At 58.9% G+C, this 15,855-nt stretch overlaps 1 protein-coding gene across 1 annotated transcript in view; it reads right to left on the reverse strand.

Moving 5' to 3' along the window:
• Positions 1-4,534: 4,534 nt before the first annotated feature.
• The window catches only part of KIF25 (kinesin family member 25), a 35,350-nt gene continuing 24,029 nt past the window's right edge, over positions 4,535-15,855 (reverse strand). The window contains exons 8-14 of the mRNA XM_048226120.2: positions 13,963-14,112; positions 9,270-9,446; positions 8,172-8,323; positions 6,812-6,955; positions 6,298-6,453; positions 5,191-5,341; positions 4,535-5,051 (exon numbers count right to left, since the gene is read on the reverse strand). Of these exons, the coding sequence (XP_048082077.2) occupies positions 5,042-5,051; positions 5,191-5,341; positions 6,298-6,453; positions 6,812-6,955; positions 8,172-8,323; positions 9,270-9,446; positions 13,963-14,112 (940 nt within the window). The 3' untranslated portion in view covers positions 4,535-5,041. The remainder of the gene's footprint in view (positions 5,052-5,190; positions 5,342-6,297; positions 6,454-6,811; positions 6,956-8,171; positions 8,324-9,269; positions 9,447-13,962; positions 14,113-15,855) is intronic.

Genomic DNA, 15,855 nt, shown 5'->3' on the forward strand with positions numbered 1-15,855 from the left:
GCACACAGGCCCACGTGTGCACACGGGAGGGTGAGCAGACGTGGTGAGTGGATAGGGGTTGGCAGACCGCCCACGGGGATGCCACGTCTGTCCCAGCTGCCACAAGAGGGTGCTGGAGGTACGCTGTGGGCCTCAGCCCCGCGCTGCTGCAGGCCTGGGTGTCTGGGAGGGGCTGGACCAGCCCCGCGTGCTCAGGGCCATGTGGTTTCTGACCGGCTACTCTTGGTGCAAGTTGGGGCTCCCATGCAGGCTCCATCTCCCATCGCCCCGGATGCCACCCATCTGTGAATGGCTGGGGCCAAAGGAGGAGGGAGGCCAGGCCCAGTGCCCTGTGTCCTTGGCAGAAGGGGCAGCAGGGACCGTTGGCTGACCCCAAGAAACCACCAGAACCCAGGCGGGGCTCCTATTTCTGTCCTTCCTCCAGGCCCCATGGACAGACAAGGAAAATTATGCCAAGTGTCTGTTAACCACTGGGTAATGTCGGGTTGCTGGGCTGAGCGAGGAGCACAATTAGAGGCCAAGAGGGGGCCGGGTTGGTGGTCTCCAGCTCTCCCCACTCCTGCCCACCCGGAAAAAGTGAAAGCCAGACACAGAGCGGAGGCAAGAGTGGCCGGAAAGTCAGAAATACCAGTTTCTCCTTTGTGTAGATTAGGACTTTGTCTTTCAGGCAAAACAGATGTTTTCCTGGAAAATGGGTCTTAACTAGTAGGGATGGATGGTTTGTGAGAAGAGGCAGGTCGGGGCTCGCTTGGGGCTGCTAAGTGGGCTGATTCCCCTACACCCCGAGACCACGGGTGACCACCGGTGACGAGGGTCGTGTGGCCCCGCAGGGCTGTGGCAGGTCAGGGCACGGGCAAAGCCCACACGTCTCCCTGCACTACAGCCTATGGGGCCGGAAAGGAAGCCCACCCAGGTTCTCTCTGGACCCCAGGAGTGGGCAGACGGCTCAGGAAAGTGTAGGCCAGCGCTGACCACTATCCTCTCCAGCCTGGCCTGGGCCAGGTTTTGATGGAGGCCAGAGGCTGGGTTACCAGGTCTAGATTCACAGAACCCCTGAGGGCTGGTGTGATGCAGATCCCTGGCCAACTGCCTGCTCTTGCTGCGACCCTACCTACCCTGGGGTGAGGCCAGGGGAGTCGGGCGTGCACTGGGGAGCACTGGCTGCCGCCCTGCTAGGATGCAGGACAGGGCAAATGGACCTGGGGGCAGTTCTGCTTGGGCCGGCTGCCCGTGCAAGGCGCCTGTGGCTCTCGGGGGACCCATAGACCATTGAAGTCATGGACCCAGGAGTCCAGAGGGCATGTCTAACCTTCACTTAGGCTTGGTGAACTCTGCCCTGTGGCCCCTGGGTCACCTAGGCCAACCTCCTTGGGAGACAGAATCCCGAGCACAGGACGTCCTTTCTCAGGAAAGGCTAGCCACTCCGTGGTGGGCTGCCCCAGAGCCGCTGCGTGCGCTTTGAAGCTCGGCAGAGGAGAAGAGCAGACTGGGGACCAGGGCGTCTGTCCAGGAGACCTGGGGATTGTAGAGAGGAGCTGGCCACAGGCACAGTGGCCGGGGGCTCCGAGGAGGGAAGCAGGGGGGTCACGAGGCCCATCAGAGTTCGGCCTTGGCCCATCAGCACATGGCTACGTGGTTCTCTAAAATTTGCAGATTGAAGGCGTTTTTAACCATAGGTGGCTAAGACTACTGACCCCCCGCAAGGGTTGGTTCCACTGCCCCTCGTGGAAGGGCAGCAGGACGGGGACCCAGCCAAGGGGTGCAGGTCGGGTCTGGGGGGTAAGGGTGTGGAGTTCACAGGTGACTGACCCCCAGGCGGGGACAGAGTGGCTTCCAGGAGGTGGGGGAGGCAGAGGAAGGCCTGTGGCCCCCCTGCTTGCCCCGCTGCCCCCAAGCATTCGAGTACCGGGAGGCGGAGCACCGGGGGGCCTCAGCCCGTATTCAGCCTGGAGTTCAGAACAGGGGGTGTGGCAGGGCCCCGGGGTCTCGGGGTTGTTCGTGCTCTTGACTTTTTAAGAGTTCTCATTGGATGCTTCTCTATTCTATCCAAGTACTTAACTCAGCACCTTTGGAATCCGTCACCTCACTGTTTCCCGCGGGAAACCCCCAGCTGTCCCCGTTCTGGCCCTCAAGCCCCCGCCGCCCTGGCCCCGGGCCTCACCCTGCAGCTGCCCCCCCCACAGCCAGGGGCGGGGTTTCCCAGACAGTGTGCCGGGGACCCCTCCCGCTGACGCCCACGCGGCCGCGCTCCCTGCAGCCCTGGCCTTCCTACGTTGTCGCCAGCAGACACCACGGCTCCAGCTATGGCACGGCACGCAGGGAAAATGCGCATGGAGGGGGACGTGACCAGCGCTGGTGGTTCAGCATCCCTGAAATACACTTGGGGGTGGGGGCACCAAGCAAGGGAGAGAAAGCCGTCCTCGTGAGCCAGTCCCAAGAATGCGGTAGACAAGCCCTGAGGGGCGCGGGGGCTCCCTGTGCGCAGCGTGCCCTCGGTACAGCGGCTTGAACAGTGTCTGAGGAAGGTCAGGGCGCTCTGTCCCCGGGGCAGGGGCGGTCAGGGGAAGGGAGCAGGGAGGGGGGCAGGACTAATTCCGATCCTGGTTCTGCAGTCTCCGGGGGGCTCTGCCGCGTTCACTGTCGTGTCCCCAGCGGCTGGGTCTCCAGCGGGCGGCTGTCAGGTAGGGAGTGGAGGGCCCTGGGTGCCCGGAGAAGACGGTGCCCTGCGTGCGTCAGGGCATGTGGGACACGGGCTCCCCGTGGGTGCCCCCCATGTTCTCCCTCCTGTGCACGCGAGCCCTCACCTCCGGGAGACACAGGCCCCGCAGGCGGCAGAGACAGATGCAGGCTGTGTACAAGGAGCAGGGGAAGGTCCGGGGATTCGTGCGGCCCTAAAGCCCTAGGACCCACTCTGGCATCCGGACAGTGACACCCACCCCAAGGCCAAGGCTCAACGTCCCCTCCTCCACCGACGAAGTGTTCTCTGTCTTTGCCAAACACACCCAGTCAGAGGCGAGGTTTGCGCGATTACCAGGACAACACGGAACAGCAGCCCCGAGGCCGGGCACTCCGCCACCCTGAGGCCTGGGGGCTCCCACGGCCACGGCCATGGCCACGTGCTGACAAAGGCCCTGAGTGTGCATTCACACGGTGAGCCTGTGCGCACGCACTCCCCCTGCCCCAAATGCTCCCGTCCCTGCTCTGTCGGGAGTGGGCACCACGATGCTCCCACAGTGAGGCCTGTCACTGCCTCAGCTTCCAGAGGCCAGTGACCGTCTCGCAGGACAGTCCTGAGGGGGCGTCGGGGTGGCAGGCACGGGACGCTGGGCTGCAGAGGGGACGGACGGTGCGGAGGTGGCCACTCACAGTGCGTGCGAGGAAGAAAGTTCTTGCTGGGCAGTGGGCTGCGCCCTGAAGAGTGGCCAAAGACCCACTTCATCACTCTCCAGCCCGCCCGGCGCGGTCCCCTACCTGCCTTGGGACGCAAGCAACGTGTCCCGCACAGGCTGCATTGGAGAGGCTCCCGGGACGCACACCCGCTCTAGGGCTGCCCTCACGGACATTTGGATCTTTCTGAGCCGTGGGGGCGTCTCGGAGCCTTGGGGGGTGTGAGGTTGCCACGGGGATCCTGCAGTGACAGGACAACCCTCCCCACCTGCTAACACCCATCTGACACTCGCAGGCGAAGACTGCCCTGCACTGCTTCCCATGAAGCCTGGGGCGACTGTTCAGTCACCGTCACCATCACCCCCTCCGCGTCAGGGCCTCTAAAACGGATTTGTCCGTGACCTTGCTGGGTTTTCACCTCTTTGGAAAATCGTATCACCAGCAGCTGTGCTGCTGACGTCTGAGTCACGGCTTGCATGCTGTGTCCACGTGCTGCTGTCGCTGTCACGCTCACAGCGTACACTCATCGCGGTCTGTCCTCCAGCGGCCAATCTATCACCTTCCCAATCGTCTACATAACCCGCCCCCGCCGTCTGTGGAGTCCCCCTCCCACAGGGGACTCCCAGCCCCGTTACCTTCAGTGCGGGGCACGTTTGCCGCCTGCCTGAGTGTGCCCAGCCTCGCACCACGTGGGCCGAAAGCCGGGCAGGAACCGGGCTCCCGGGAGGTGCGGGGAGGAATAGGAAGGCGGTGAGTAGCCGTGGCCCTGGACGCGCTGCCCGCCCCCCCCCCCCCGCCCCGGCGACACTGAGGCAGGCGTGGGTCCTCGTGCCTCCCTCCGCACGGCCACGCACCCCGTCCCTGGAGCCACACGCAGGGAGCAGGCTTGCGGGCTTTGTGCTAATCACCAGAAAATCATTCTGCTCGCTCTCACATAAGACAGGCTGCGGTCTGACCGTATTTTCCGCACACCTAAGCCGCTTGTGCTACGGACGCATCAGCGGGGAACGGCGTCTGGGCCTCACTTCCAGGGCCACATGCGCGGCGAGCACACAGCCACGTGTCCTGTTGGTCTTGACGCCCGCACGCCCGTGGGCACGGCTCAGCGCGGCTTCCACGGAAGCAACCCCCATGACTACGCTGAAACTGCGACACACACACACTTCATCAGCACGCGGCCCACAATGGGGGGGTGTTCGCTCTGCATCTGAGTTCCCAGGGCCCCTGGATCCCACCCACGGGCCCCACGCTCAGAGCCTGTGCTCCGCCATGTGTCAGGCATCATGGCCAGCTCTGGGACGTCGGCTTGGGACGACGCGTCATCACGAGGAGGAATGATGACATAAAACATCTGCTCTTCATGGGGTGTTTGTGCGGACCTGGCATCTTGCAGATGAGGGGACGGGCTTGATGGGCTAAGGAATTAGTCCAGGTCAGGCGGCCAGCAGGAGAGCCCAGGGCTGGGGTTCCGGAACTTGCGCTCTGATCCCGGGGCCTCGTCTGGTCTTCGCCCCTTCCCTGCCGGCCGGCAGCAGCACAGCTCCTTCTGCTCAGCCTTGAGACGCCTGCCCCCAAGTCCCATCCCCCGGGGCTCCTGGGACACGTCTGCTTCTTGCTGGGCGTCTCCGGCTCCTGGATGATGGGTCAGCCTGTGTCACTGGTTCCTTGGAAAACAACAGGCTTATGAAGTCCAAAGTAAACGAGCTTATTCTGGGGCACGTACATGGTCAAGTAATGATGGGAAACTCATCGTAAGGGTGGAGAGCCCATCAACATGCAACACGACCCCTGCTCCTGCTTCACCTGGGTCTTCGGGAGGCCGGACTGCCCCCTCCAGCTTGGCCTCGCTGGACTTGCCTCACCCGGGCCCCAAGCCCCAGGCACCGCAGTGTCTCTGCCACGTGCTTCCGGGAGGGGGACACGCAGAGAATCACCAGGAGTTTTGCGTCACCTCCTTTAAAATAAGAAGCAACAGTAGGTGAAAAGAATCCCAAGAAAAACCCGGCATCATGAGCTACTGCAGAGCCCGCGTGGAGTCGGGACGCCGGCTGCGGGGGCGCGGGCCTAGGCGCAAGCCGCAGTGGGGCTGGGCCACTCCTGGCGAGGGCGCGAGCTGGCGGGGCCCCCCAGTCCCCAGCCCGTTGCTTCTGCTTGTTGGACAACAGGGCTGCTGAGCAGCATGGAAGGAAAAGCTGAGGAAGGACAGAAGGACGGGGAAGGCAAATAGCGCAGACACTGGGAGGCCATGGCAAGGGCTGCACGTGACCCCTGTGGGCCCTGCCCCCTTGCTCTCAGCCACTCGCCCTGGGGCCCTCTTAGAGGCTGTAACAGCCTGGCCTCTTCCTGTGGAGAAAGCCCATCTACAGTGAGAGAGGAGATGCCTGGAAAGCCTAGAACATTCTACCCCCAGCTATCCTCAGGGTAAGCTGCAGCTCGGAAAGGAGCAGACGATCCCCACCTGTCCCCTCCCCGTGTGGAACTCAGCCTGGGTTTCTGGCACCTGCAACCAATGTGTGGCACAAACAAGGGGACACAGCACGGGGCCCAGCTCACCGCCGTGCGCCCACACGGGCTCAGAGCGTCCCCACAGCTGTGAAGCCCACCACACGCCCGACGGGACGGGACACAGGACACGGAGGCTGCCCTGTGAGGAGCCAAGGACCTACTTGGAGGGCTCGGCAGGCACGTGCAAACCAAGCAGCCCAGTGCACAGCGACACTGAAGATAGTGCTGGAAATACTGCGGGGGGACAACAGTGACCTGGGGGGCTGGGAAGTCCCCCAAGGAGGTATGGCCAGGAGCAGCGAGCCCCCCACGGGAGTGGGCGTGCCGGGGCAGGGGACAGGGCGGCATGGCACCCCCTGGGGGTCCTGTGGTCTGGGGCCTCTTGTGGGGGGGCCTTATCGTTACCGAGAACGTCCTGGAGAAAGTGGGTGAGCTGGCTGTTGCGGTACGGGATGTGGCCTCTGCGCTCGGACAGGGCCCCCAGGACATCTGCGAGGGCCGCCAGGCTTCGGTTTATGAATGAAGTCTCCCTTAGGGCCAATCCTGTCACTCCAGACACACCTGGGAAAGTGCAAAGACCCAGTCACGTGGTTAGCAGGGGCAACAAATTCTCCGGCAACTTCAGGAAATGAACCAGGAAAAGCAAAACTGTTGCTTCTCAGGAGAGGAGCACTGAGTGGGGAGACCCTCAGTCCCATCGACGTCCTCCCGCAACACCCTGCATGGCCTCGACTGGGAACGGGCTGGCCGCTGCAGAGCCGTGGAGGAGGGCATCGCTTTGGGATGAGTGCGTCTGGCAGCTGTGGAAAGACAGCGGCCCACTGGGAGGAGCCGGTGTGAGGTCACTGCAGACGGCAACCACACTCAGGACTCCCCACAACCCTGCTCGCCCCAACAGAGGCCCCTGCTCTGGGCTCACCCGCACACTCGCTGCCCGCCAGGTCCACGAGCTGCAGCTTGGCGTGCACCTGCTCCGCGGGTCCCTGGGCCCCCGGGGACCCGGGTGAGGCTCTGCCGCAGGAGGGCCGCCCCTCGAGTGGTGGTCCATGTGACTGCCGGTCAGCTGCAAGGGGGTGACATGTACCCAGGAGTGACGTCCACGAAGCCTCCCTCAACTTCCCGAAGGACCACACTCCAGAGGGGACTTCCTCTGACTGACAGCTGAGGGGGGAGCCTGGCCACAGGGAGGGGCCTCTCTGGGTAACACAGGGAAGGGCGGAGGGAAGTGCACCACCCTTGAGGGGAGGCCAGGGCCCACGTAGTGCCATGAGCACTGAATGATGTTCCCGGAAATATTTGGTTATGACACGAATTAATACCCACTGGGCCCTGACGGAGGTAAATTCCACAGTTTATTTCCCCCAAAGAAATCCTGAGAAAACCGTTCTTCATCTCGAAGTATGTGTCCATTTCATCGAGCATTATTCCTAAACAGACTTCTTAAAGAGATTTTTTAAAAGCCTAAATAGTATATACTCACTGTGGAAAGCATAAAAAAATACACATAATTACAAAAAAAATAGAAAAACACAAGAAGAACATAAAAACCACTCTGGTCTCCACGACCTTCTCATGTGTGGCTAGTGACTATGGGCTCCCTGGACAGCACCTGCCCACGCATGGCCCCGTCCTCCCTGCAGGTGCACCTGGTCCTGGGACTCGTCGGGACGAGTTCAGGGGGTGCAGGGTGGTCAGGAATCTCTGCATTCCCCCCCATCCTCCCTTGCCTGGGCCACCTTGGTGGCCACGGGGTCAGGGGCATGCCGCCCACTGGGACCGGGCGTCTGTGTGACCGCGTGTGAAGCAGGGCCCTGGACCAGCCGTCCCCCGCCAGTGGGCTCTGGCATGGGGAGCCTGCAGAAATTCGGGTCCTTAGCCCGTCCATCCCAGCCTGGGGGCCTTGTGCTTTGTGAGTCCCGCAGGCGACCCTGTGTGCTGGCCCTGTCCTCACCGACCAGGATGTGCAGACTCTTGCAACATGTGCCTTACTTTTCTTACGTAACTGGCACCATTGTATATACTGGTTTGTGATCTTCTAAACCCAAATCTCACTCACAGTCTCACTCACGACGCGGTCATCATATTCCCAGATACAAATACGCCCGTTCTCCCCGTGTCATAACCTATCTAAAAAAGCCTTTCCTCCCGTCCCCCCACCCCGATCCCCTCTCTTCTCAGCCGGGGTTCCCAATCCCCCTAAGCTCTGTTTGCAATTCCCACCCTGGGGATCCATGCAGTTTCTATTCCATGCCCCTGCCCAGGCACGCACGGCCGCTTACCGGGGCTGCTGCAGGTGGGGGCTGTGGTTAGAGTGGCCGTTATTATCAGGTGGGATCTGGAAGATTGGGCGTGCACTTGGGTGGCGAGCTGTGCCCTGAGCCGCAGGCTTCCGGCGGCGAGCGCGATGAAGTCCTCCGCACTGTGCACGGGCCTGGCAGAGCGCAGGAGTGATGGGGCGCGCCCGTGGTGGCGGCCAGGGACGCCCCCACCCTGTCACACAGACCAAGTGGACCTACTGCAAGAAAGTGGACTCAGGCATATCTTAGGCAAAATAAGACGCAGCAAATCAAACGCCTTCCACCGACGTGTCGTGAACGATGGATGATCGACTGTTTCAGGACTGTTCACATCACGCATTCGTTTATTTAGTACAGCCCCGGGGACTCCAATAAAAGCCCCTCTCTGAGTTAGTGAGAGATGACCGCTAATTAGAACTTCCCATCAGCAGGACCTATGTTGTTCCGAGTCTTACTGGTCAAAAGCTGGGAGTTCTGGTTACGTTGTGCAAACTTACAGTTAAATGTATTATCCTGTAGGGTTTTTCAGATGCTAGAAAGAGCTGCAGACCCTCCCTTACTGACTCTGAGATCCCAGGACAGGCTCACTGCCCTCATCAACAAGGGGCGGTAGCCTTCCCCACCCCCGCGAGCAAACCGGACACCCAGACGTGGATTCAGGGAACACGCATCTTTAATCGGTAGGAGGAGATGTCCTTTGCTACAAGATGAATAATTACTATATTCTATCAAATACTGATACGTACAAGTGGAGATGAAGATGTCTATAGTGAACCTTGGGACCGCAGGCAAGTCTGCTTCTCCAAGCTCGCTCCCTCATCTGGAGTATGGGGATAGGACCTGTCCCATGCATTTTTCATCAAGATATTTTAAAAGGTTAATTAACTTGTCTGTTTTAATTGATTTTAAAAAGATAATTTCTAAAGTAAATTGAAAAATGCACGACATGTCCTAAGTGCACCAACACAGCGAACCCTTTCAGTGGTACGCGTGCAGATCCGGCCAACACGTGGGTTGTACTCAGGGTCCTGGTGAAGCTGCCGGCCGCTCAGAGAAGCCGGGCTGTGGCCGAATACTCACCGTCGGGTGGGCGGAGAGACCTCCCGCTTTGCGGCCTTGGTGGTCGGTGCCTCACGCTTGGGCCCAGACACCACTGTGCAACGCTCTTTGGCCAGAAGGTCAAAAATGTCGTTATTATACACTTCGACTATGGACACATCGACCTTCAGGCTCCTTGACGGGTTTTCTGAAATAAGCCTGGGAGGGGTTGGGGGACACAAGGGACTCAGCCCACATGGGGACTTGGGCGGCCCCGTGAACAAAGCTGTAGGGGAACAGCCTCATAGGAGAGGGTCCCGGACACGCAGTGAGACTCCCAGCCCGTGAGTACCGGGCGCCGTCTTACCACCGGTCAAACTGCAGGGTAAGCAGCTGCCCAGGGAACAGCTGCTTTATCTGAATGAATGATTTCAGCCGTCGGCAGGTACCCTTAGGATCCCAAGCCCACGAGGGGATGGGCCTCCATGCGGAAAGCCCCTGGCCCGAGTCTCATCACTACGCAGAAGCCCAAAGCCAGCTGCAAGGACAGGAGGACTCTTAGCACCTTTCCGGGGCTGGGGTTTGCTCTGTCCCAGGGAGGACCGAGAGCGGACTCCTCCAGCCAAGTCCTGCCCGTGACCTCCTGACTACCTACCCAGCCTCTTACAAGGCTGCACATCGTCTTCTGTTTCAAATTGTAAAGTGCTATGTGCTGACCATGGAAAGGTTTAAAAATACAGATACGACCCGCTTAGAGAAAACCCCATAACCCCAGTTAGAGGAAGAGTGACCACCGTCCCAGCTCCTCCCGCCCACGTCTCTGCTGGCGCCTTTCCACTAACCTCCCCACACAGCCCACGGAGGCCGCCCCTATCTCCTGGGGATCAGTGCCTGTCTGACATGTGCACAGTGAGACCATCTGAGTCTGACTAAGGTGCTTTCCTGTCCATAAAGAAATTCTGGATCCGGCGCTGGAAGGCCAGCGTGGGAGGAGGGTGTCTTTGCCGAGGAAGCACGCAGCCTGGTGTGTCTTACGCAAGCACGGCGACACTGAGTTTACTCAGGAGCTACGGAGAGGCCAGAGTAAAATGAGCCATTAATGTCTTCTGATGATCCAGTCAAGAAAACAAGAAAGACTGAGACAAAAGAAAAAAGTAAATTCTCCACTAAAAATACTTTTTGGCACAGAGTTCAGATTCGGACCGTCCCCCACACTGGGTTCTGAGGAGAAGAGTCTAGGAAGAGTAGCCGTGGGAAGAGCGAAGAGCGAGGTCAGCCGAGCTGGGGGCTGGGCGTCCCCCTCCGCTCTCGAGGACACGCACGCGTAAACCTGACCTCTGCATGTGGCTCCATCCCCTCGTGTCCATGGCCGTGGCTTCAGGCTCACAAAACCAAATTCGAAATTTCTTATCTACATAATACCAGGGAGTTGATTTGAAGATTTTCTTCCATGAAATTAACATTTTCTTGATCTGCTGCATGCATGGTTCGTTGGCCCCTCTGGTACGCAGTAGTTCGCTAGGGTCTGCAAACAGTGCTGAAAAGTGGTCTCAGTCTCTGCCTTGAAGAGCCGAGCGCTCAGTCGGCAGGAGGCTCACGTAAACCATCCCAGTGCGGTGTGGTAAAAACACGTGAGGCTCCCGTGAGGTCAGAAAGGGGTTACGAGGCCCCGAGCAGGGCAGGGGGCGGCCGCCCTCATCCTGCGCATTCTCTTGGGTCCTGTCTGTGTTCGTTCTGGGCTGTTTGAGGGCCGGAAATTACCACGTGTGTTCTCTGTACTCCTTGTGCCTTCGGCCTGGCAGGTAGAAAAGCCCCCTAACATTGGCTGATAAGCTGAGATCTGCCACAAAGACGCGGTGCCAGCACCCGGCTTGGAAGGAGCCAGAGAGAATCCCCAGGTGGGATTCATTGTGTTTAAAATGCACGTGTGGTGACGAGTACTGGGTGTCAGACGCAACTAATGAGTCGTGGACACTACACCGAAAACTAATGATGTACTGCTGGCTAATGGAATTTAAATAATAAATAAATAAAAATACAATGGCAGGGGAGTGCCTTCCTCTGGTAACCGCAGGAGTCCCAGAGCAAGACTTCTTAGGGTAAAGGGTTCACAAGAACATCCCCTGGTATCCAGGCCTGAGGTCATTACGGCCTTGTGTTTGGGGCAGACAGACGGACGACTTGCATTCTGAGTCAGGCACCCAAACCCACCTGCGTGCGGGTGGGGCTGAGCACGCTCCTCTCCAGATCGAGTCTGCTTGGGCGTAGGAAACAAGGCCGCAGGAATGTTCTGTGTTTGGACAACTATTCTTGCTTTTTGCAAATGGTGAACTCGAGGCTAGGGAGGCAAGCCTTGCCTGTGGCCCTGCAACTGGAAAATCAGAGATTCTAACTTCCTTCTGAAGGACCGGCATGCCCTGGGCCACTGCGCTACGGGCCCGGAGCACGTTCAGTCCACGCCCCGACTCAAGACACAGAGCCCACTGCAGAAACGAGGTGACGTGAGCACTCGTCCGTGACGCGACCTCACTACTCAGTGAGGCTGGGGACGTCACGTCTACCATTCCCTCCTGACCTACACGGGCGCTTTCCAGGCCTTTGCTGTCTGTTTGCTGTCCTTATGGGTAAGACAGGCGCGTCTGTAAACCAAGCTTTCCGCAAGCACACGGCGCACACCGGGAATACGATGAACCAAGACTCAGGAAAGCTGTCAAGTCCCATCTGCGGGGCCATCAAGGCTGTGCTTGACTCCTGGGGGGCCCGTGGGGGCCCTGTTGCAAGACGAGAGGCCAGGAGGCCCATAAATTTCAGCTCCCGCTGTTCTCCCGCCCGTGACTTCAGGCCTCAATGCTTTATTGCCTCAGCGCTGTTTCCGGGCCTTGAGAGTCTGCTTAGCAGGAAGGAATACCCGTGGCTGGTGACTTCACAATTCGTACCGTCCATGCGGCTGACTTCTCTCCACCCACGTGGACAGCTGGCGCTCTCGGAATGGATGTCACACCGAGCAGGCACCTTCACGATGCCAAGGGAGCGAATGAGCACAGGGCGCTGGAAGGGCGGTCCGCAGGCTCCAGCGAGGGCCCCAGAGCCTGGAAGGGCGGCGGCCCCCAGCCCCTCTCCTCCGTGGCAGACACCAAGATCTTCTCCCCAACGCCAGGGTCCCTCCGCGACCCCTCTTTCCACGTGACACCCAGGAAAGCCTAGAGCTGCTGCAGCTCTGCCGTGGTCTCACGTGGCCACTGCTTAGCTTCCAACCAACGTGGCTGCTGGCTGGTGAGGTCTCTCAGGAGGACAGCACCGGCCTGGCTCTGCTGAGCATGTCTGGGACTCACTAAACCAAACACTTGATGGAGTACAGTGTCCCCAGAGGGAGGTCTTTGTGACCGGAGATCCCCAGCCCCACCCTGGGGACTCTGAGGCAGCCACGTGCCTTCTTGGGCTGATGCAACAAGGGCGGGGTTGAAGCGCTCCTCCCAGAAGTCCGCGGGGCTGGTCACACACCCCAGACCTCCCTCCCCACCTCTGACACCCCACAGGTACACACTCGGAGGGGCGGCCTCACCACGTGGCCACTGAGATTTCTGGAATGGTTGTTACATGGCACAGCCTCACCTGTCCTGACAGGTGCTTCTCAGAAGTAGTTAGCACAAGTAAACCTAATAGATGCATTGTCTGTGCGCACTAATACTTAAGGAATATCAGTTTGAAGAGGCTCCAAGATGTTAGGCTGTGTAGAAGTGTCTGATTTTAAGACACAAAAGGGCTCGGCAAGGAGACAGAGACAGGAACCGAATCTCAGGGTATGGGCAGCACAGAACGTCCCTGGCTCCCTGGGACACCTGCTGCTGGAAGACGGCTTCTCTCGAGGCGCTGGCCGTCTCCCTGGGAACTACCACACATGGTCGCGGAGTGTGCCCACAGCACTTACAAAGCAGGGTGAGCAAAGCGAGAATGGGTACCTTGCACAGCAGCCCCTGGAGGCAGGGACAGTCAGCGTCCAGGCCTAGAGGATGGAATGTCACAGCTTTATTCCCGCATTCCCTGGTAACTTGGGCTGCAAGGACAACTTGTTACTAACGTTTTCTGGGAGTGACTGTATTGGTAAAATCATGAAAATGTGGTGGGTTTCTTCCGGAAATGTTTCCCCAGAACAGATGCATCTTCAACATGCCCAGTTCACTGTAACTCCGAAGAAGAAAACCAGATGTGTCTACTCTTTCCAGGGCCAAGAGGTAAGGAAAAGACAGTGGGGGTCTCCCTCTGTCCCCCTCCCTTCTAGGACAGAAAACCTCCATGCTCCACCCTCTTCTGGTCAGGGAAACTGTCTAGCTAGGGATCTCTTTCAAGAAGTTCTGATTTGGGGGTGCTTGGGTGGCTCAGTCGGTTAAGTGTCCAATCTTGATTTCAGCTCAGGTCACGATCTCAGGGTCGTGAGATCGTGCCTTGAGTCGGGCCCCAAGCTCAGCTGGGAGTTTGCTTGAGATTCTCTCTCCCTCTGCCCCACCCCCTTAAAATAAGTAAATAAAATCTTAAAAAGTTTTATCTTGACGACAGAATTTCAACATGAACGTGCCATAAGAATTTCTAGTGTTTGTGGTACCAAGGCTCTGAGTATTTAAACACCGGACCATAGTGTGTTCCGGTAGGAGCATCAGGTGCGGTCTCTGTGAATGGGGGCGCTCGGCCGTGTCCCTTCGCGGTGCTGCCGCCTCCCGCGCTCCCTGCCCCCAGGTACCTGAAGAGCTCCCCGGCAGCCCTGGGCAGGATCCCGAGGTCGCTGTGCGGGCCCCGCGCTGGGACGCACTCCTCCTCAGAATGTGGACCCAGCATGGTGTAGCTCTTCCCACATCCCGTCTGTCCGTACGCCAGAATGCAGACGTTGTACCTGAAACCCAGCACAGACTCAGAGCTGCGGCGAGCACGGTGCTCTCCGGCCGCAACTGGCTTCTAAGAGAAACGCTGCCTCGGATGCGAAATTCGGTCCATGTCGCTCTGTATCCCTCTGTTCCCCCATCCCTTACAAATCAGGCTTTCGTAGGGCGTAGCTGTTTTCTGCGTAGTCCCCGCTGCTGTCTGGTTACGCGGTATCGGGCTAGAACACACTCACGCTACACACACTCACATGCACCTCATCGGCACCTGCTTCTCCTCGGTGATTCGACACTTCCTCTGGGCACCCGCCGCTGGCGCCCTGCGCTCAAGGTCCTCGCGGGGGTCCCACCCTGAGCAAGACCCCTCCTCTGCCCCATCCTCTCCGTCAGTGCAGTGCCGGGCCGCCCGACGCAAGCTCGTCTCGGTGAACTCGTGCTGCTTCTAATGCACGCGGAACACCACTTCCCGCTGGTTTTGTACACACACGTCCCATCACATACACAACGGCGAGCGCTGCTATTCTCAGACGTTGTTATTCCAAGAGACCCGGTGATGCCGCATCGGCAGTCAGCCAGAATGCGCCAACGCGGTCCCTGCGACAGGCGCGCTGCCCCCCACGCCCCACAGCTGGGGGTCACCCCACAGAGGACAGGGATGGTTGCGGGCTCCCTGCATTTCCTTCCAGCTGTTTCTTTAGCCAAAAATGTCAAGATGGGAACATCAAAAGAATATTTGAAATAGATATAAATTTATATGAGAGGATATACATTTATGATGTAAATATATAAATGATATAAATGTATACTCTTGGCCATGAAGGTGCGGGTGACCCAGACCTCCAGGGCCGAGTGCTAAGCCCTGACCCCACTTCAGAGACGTCCCCACGCAGGCCCCACCTCGAGACTCTGATTTCATGGCTCGACTTTCAATCAGATTGACTGACTGGCCCGAGGCGCTCCCAGCGAGTCAGTCCAGCAGAGGCCGTGTTGGGTCCCAGGACTTCGAGGAGCGCTCGGGCTGGCCGGCACCTTCAATGGGGACCGGGGGGCCTCCCTCCAGGACCGATTGTTCCAGTCCCGCAGGAAGCATGTTAGGGCGAAGACCGACAAGGACCTCGAAGCTACCGCCCTACATTGTGTGTCTTCCGGGATCGGGACGTCTCCAGGTCTTTATAGCAAAAACCTCAGTGCATTCGGATCTCACACCTTCCCCGAGGAGACGCGGTGCACTTCCCCGGCGGGAATACCCTGGTCTCAGCAGATCGCGAGCTCTTCTTACAGGGACCTTTCAGGCCCTTTAGGAATGCAGAGAGGAAGGCAGCCCCTTGACGAAAGCAGCTCAGGACTTACAATAATGCCATCTGTTTCACATTTAAAATGGAAAGGCAACTCTGGCAAAGAGCATTTAACCACTGTGCCTTTTTTATTTCTGGAATCTGCTTACTTAAAAGAGGCCTACTTCAAAAAAGAAAAAAAGAAAAAGGAGCCCTCCTATCATATTCCACGGAAGAACTTTCTCTTTGGATGGATCTCAGAGCCCCAGCATTCCAGAAGAAGAGCATAAGGAGAAGCCATGTCATCGCGGGAGGCTCGGCCCTGCCAGTGGGCGCAGCGGGAGGCCCAGGGTTCCCATGGGGACCTGAGCCATCACACCCTGTGCCCTTTGGGCGCCCGCAATGTGCGTTAGGTGCCGGGGCACCGCGGGCGGAAATGGGGCTATAATGACAGTTTCCAGTCTGTGGACATTGGCTGTGTGG

This window comes from Ursus arctos, unplaced genomic scaffold (genome assembly GCF_023065955.2).
Source record: "Ursus arctos isolate Adak ecotype North America unplaced genomic scaffold, UrsArc2.0 scaffold_13, whole genome shotgun sequence".
In the NCBI taxonomy this organism is placed as follows: Eukaryota; Metazoa; Chordata; class Mammalia; order Carnivora; family Ursidae; genus Ursus; species Ursus arctos.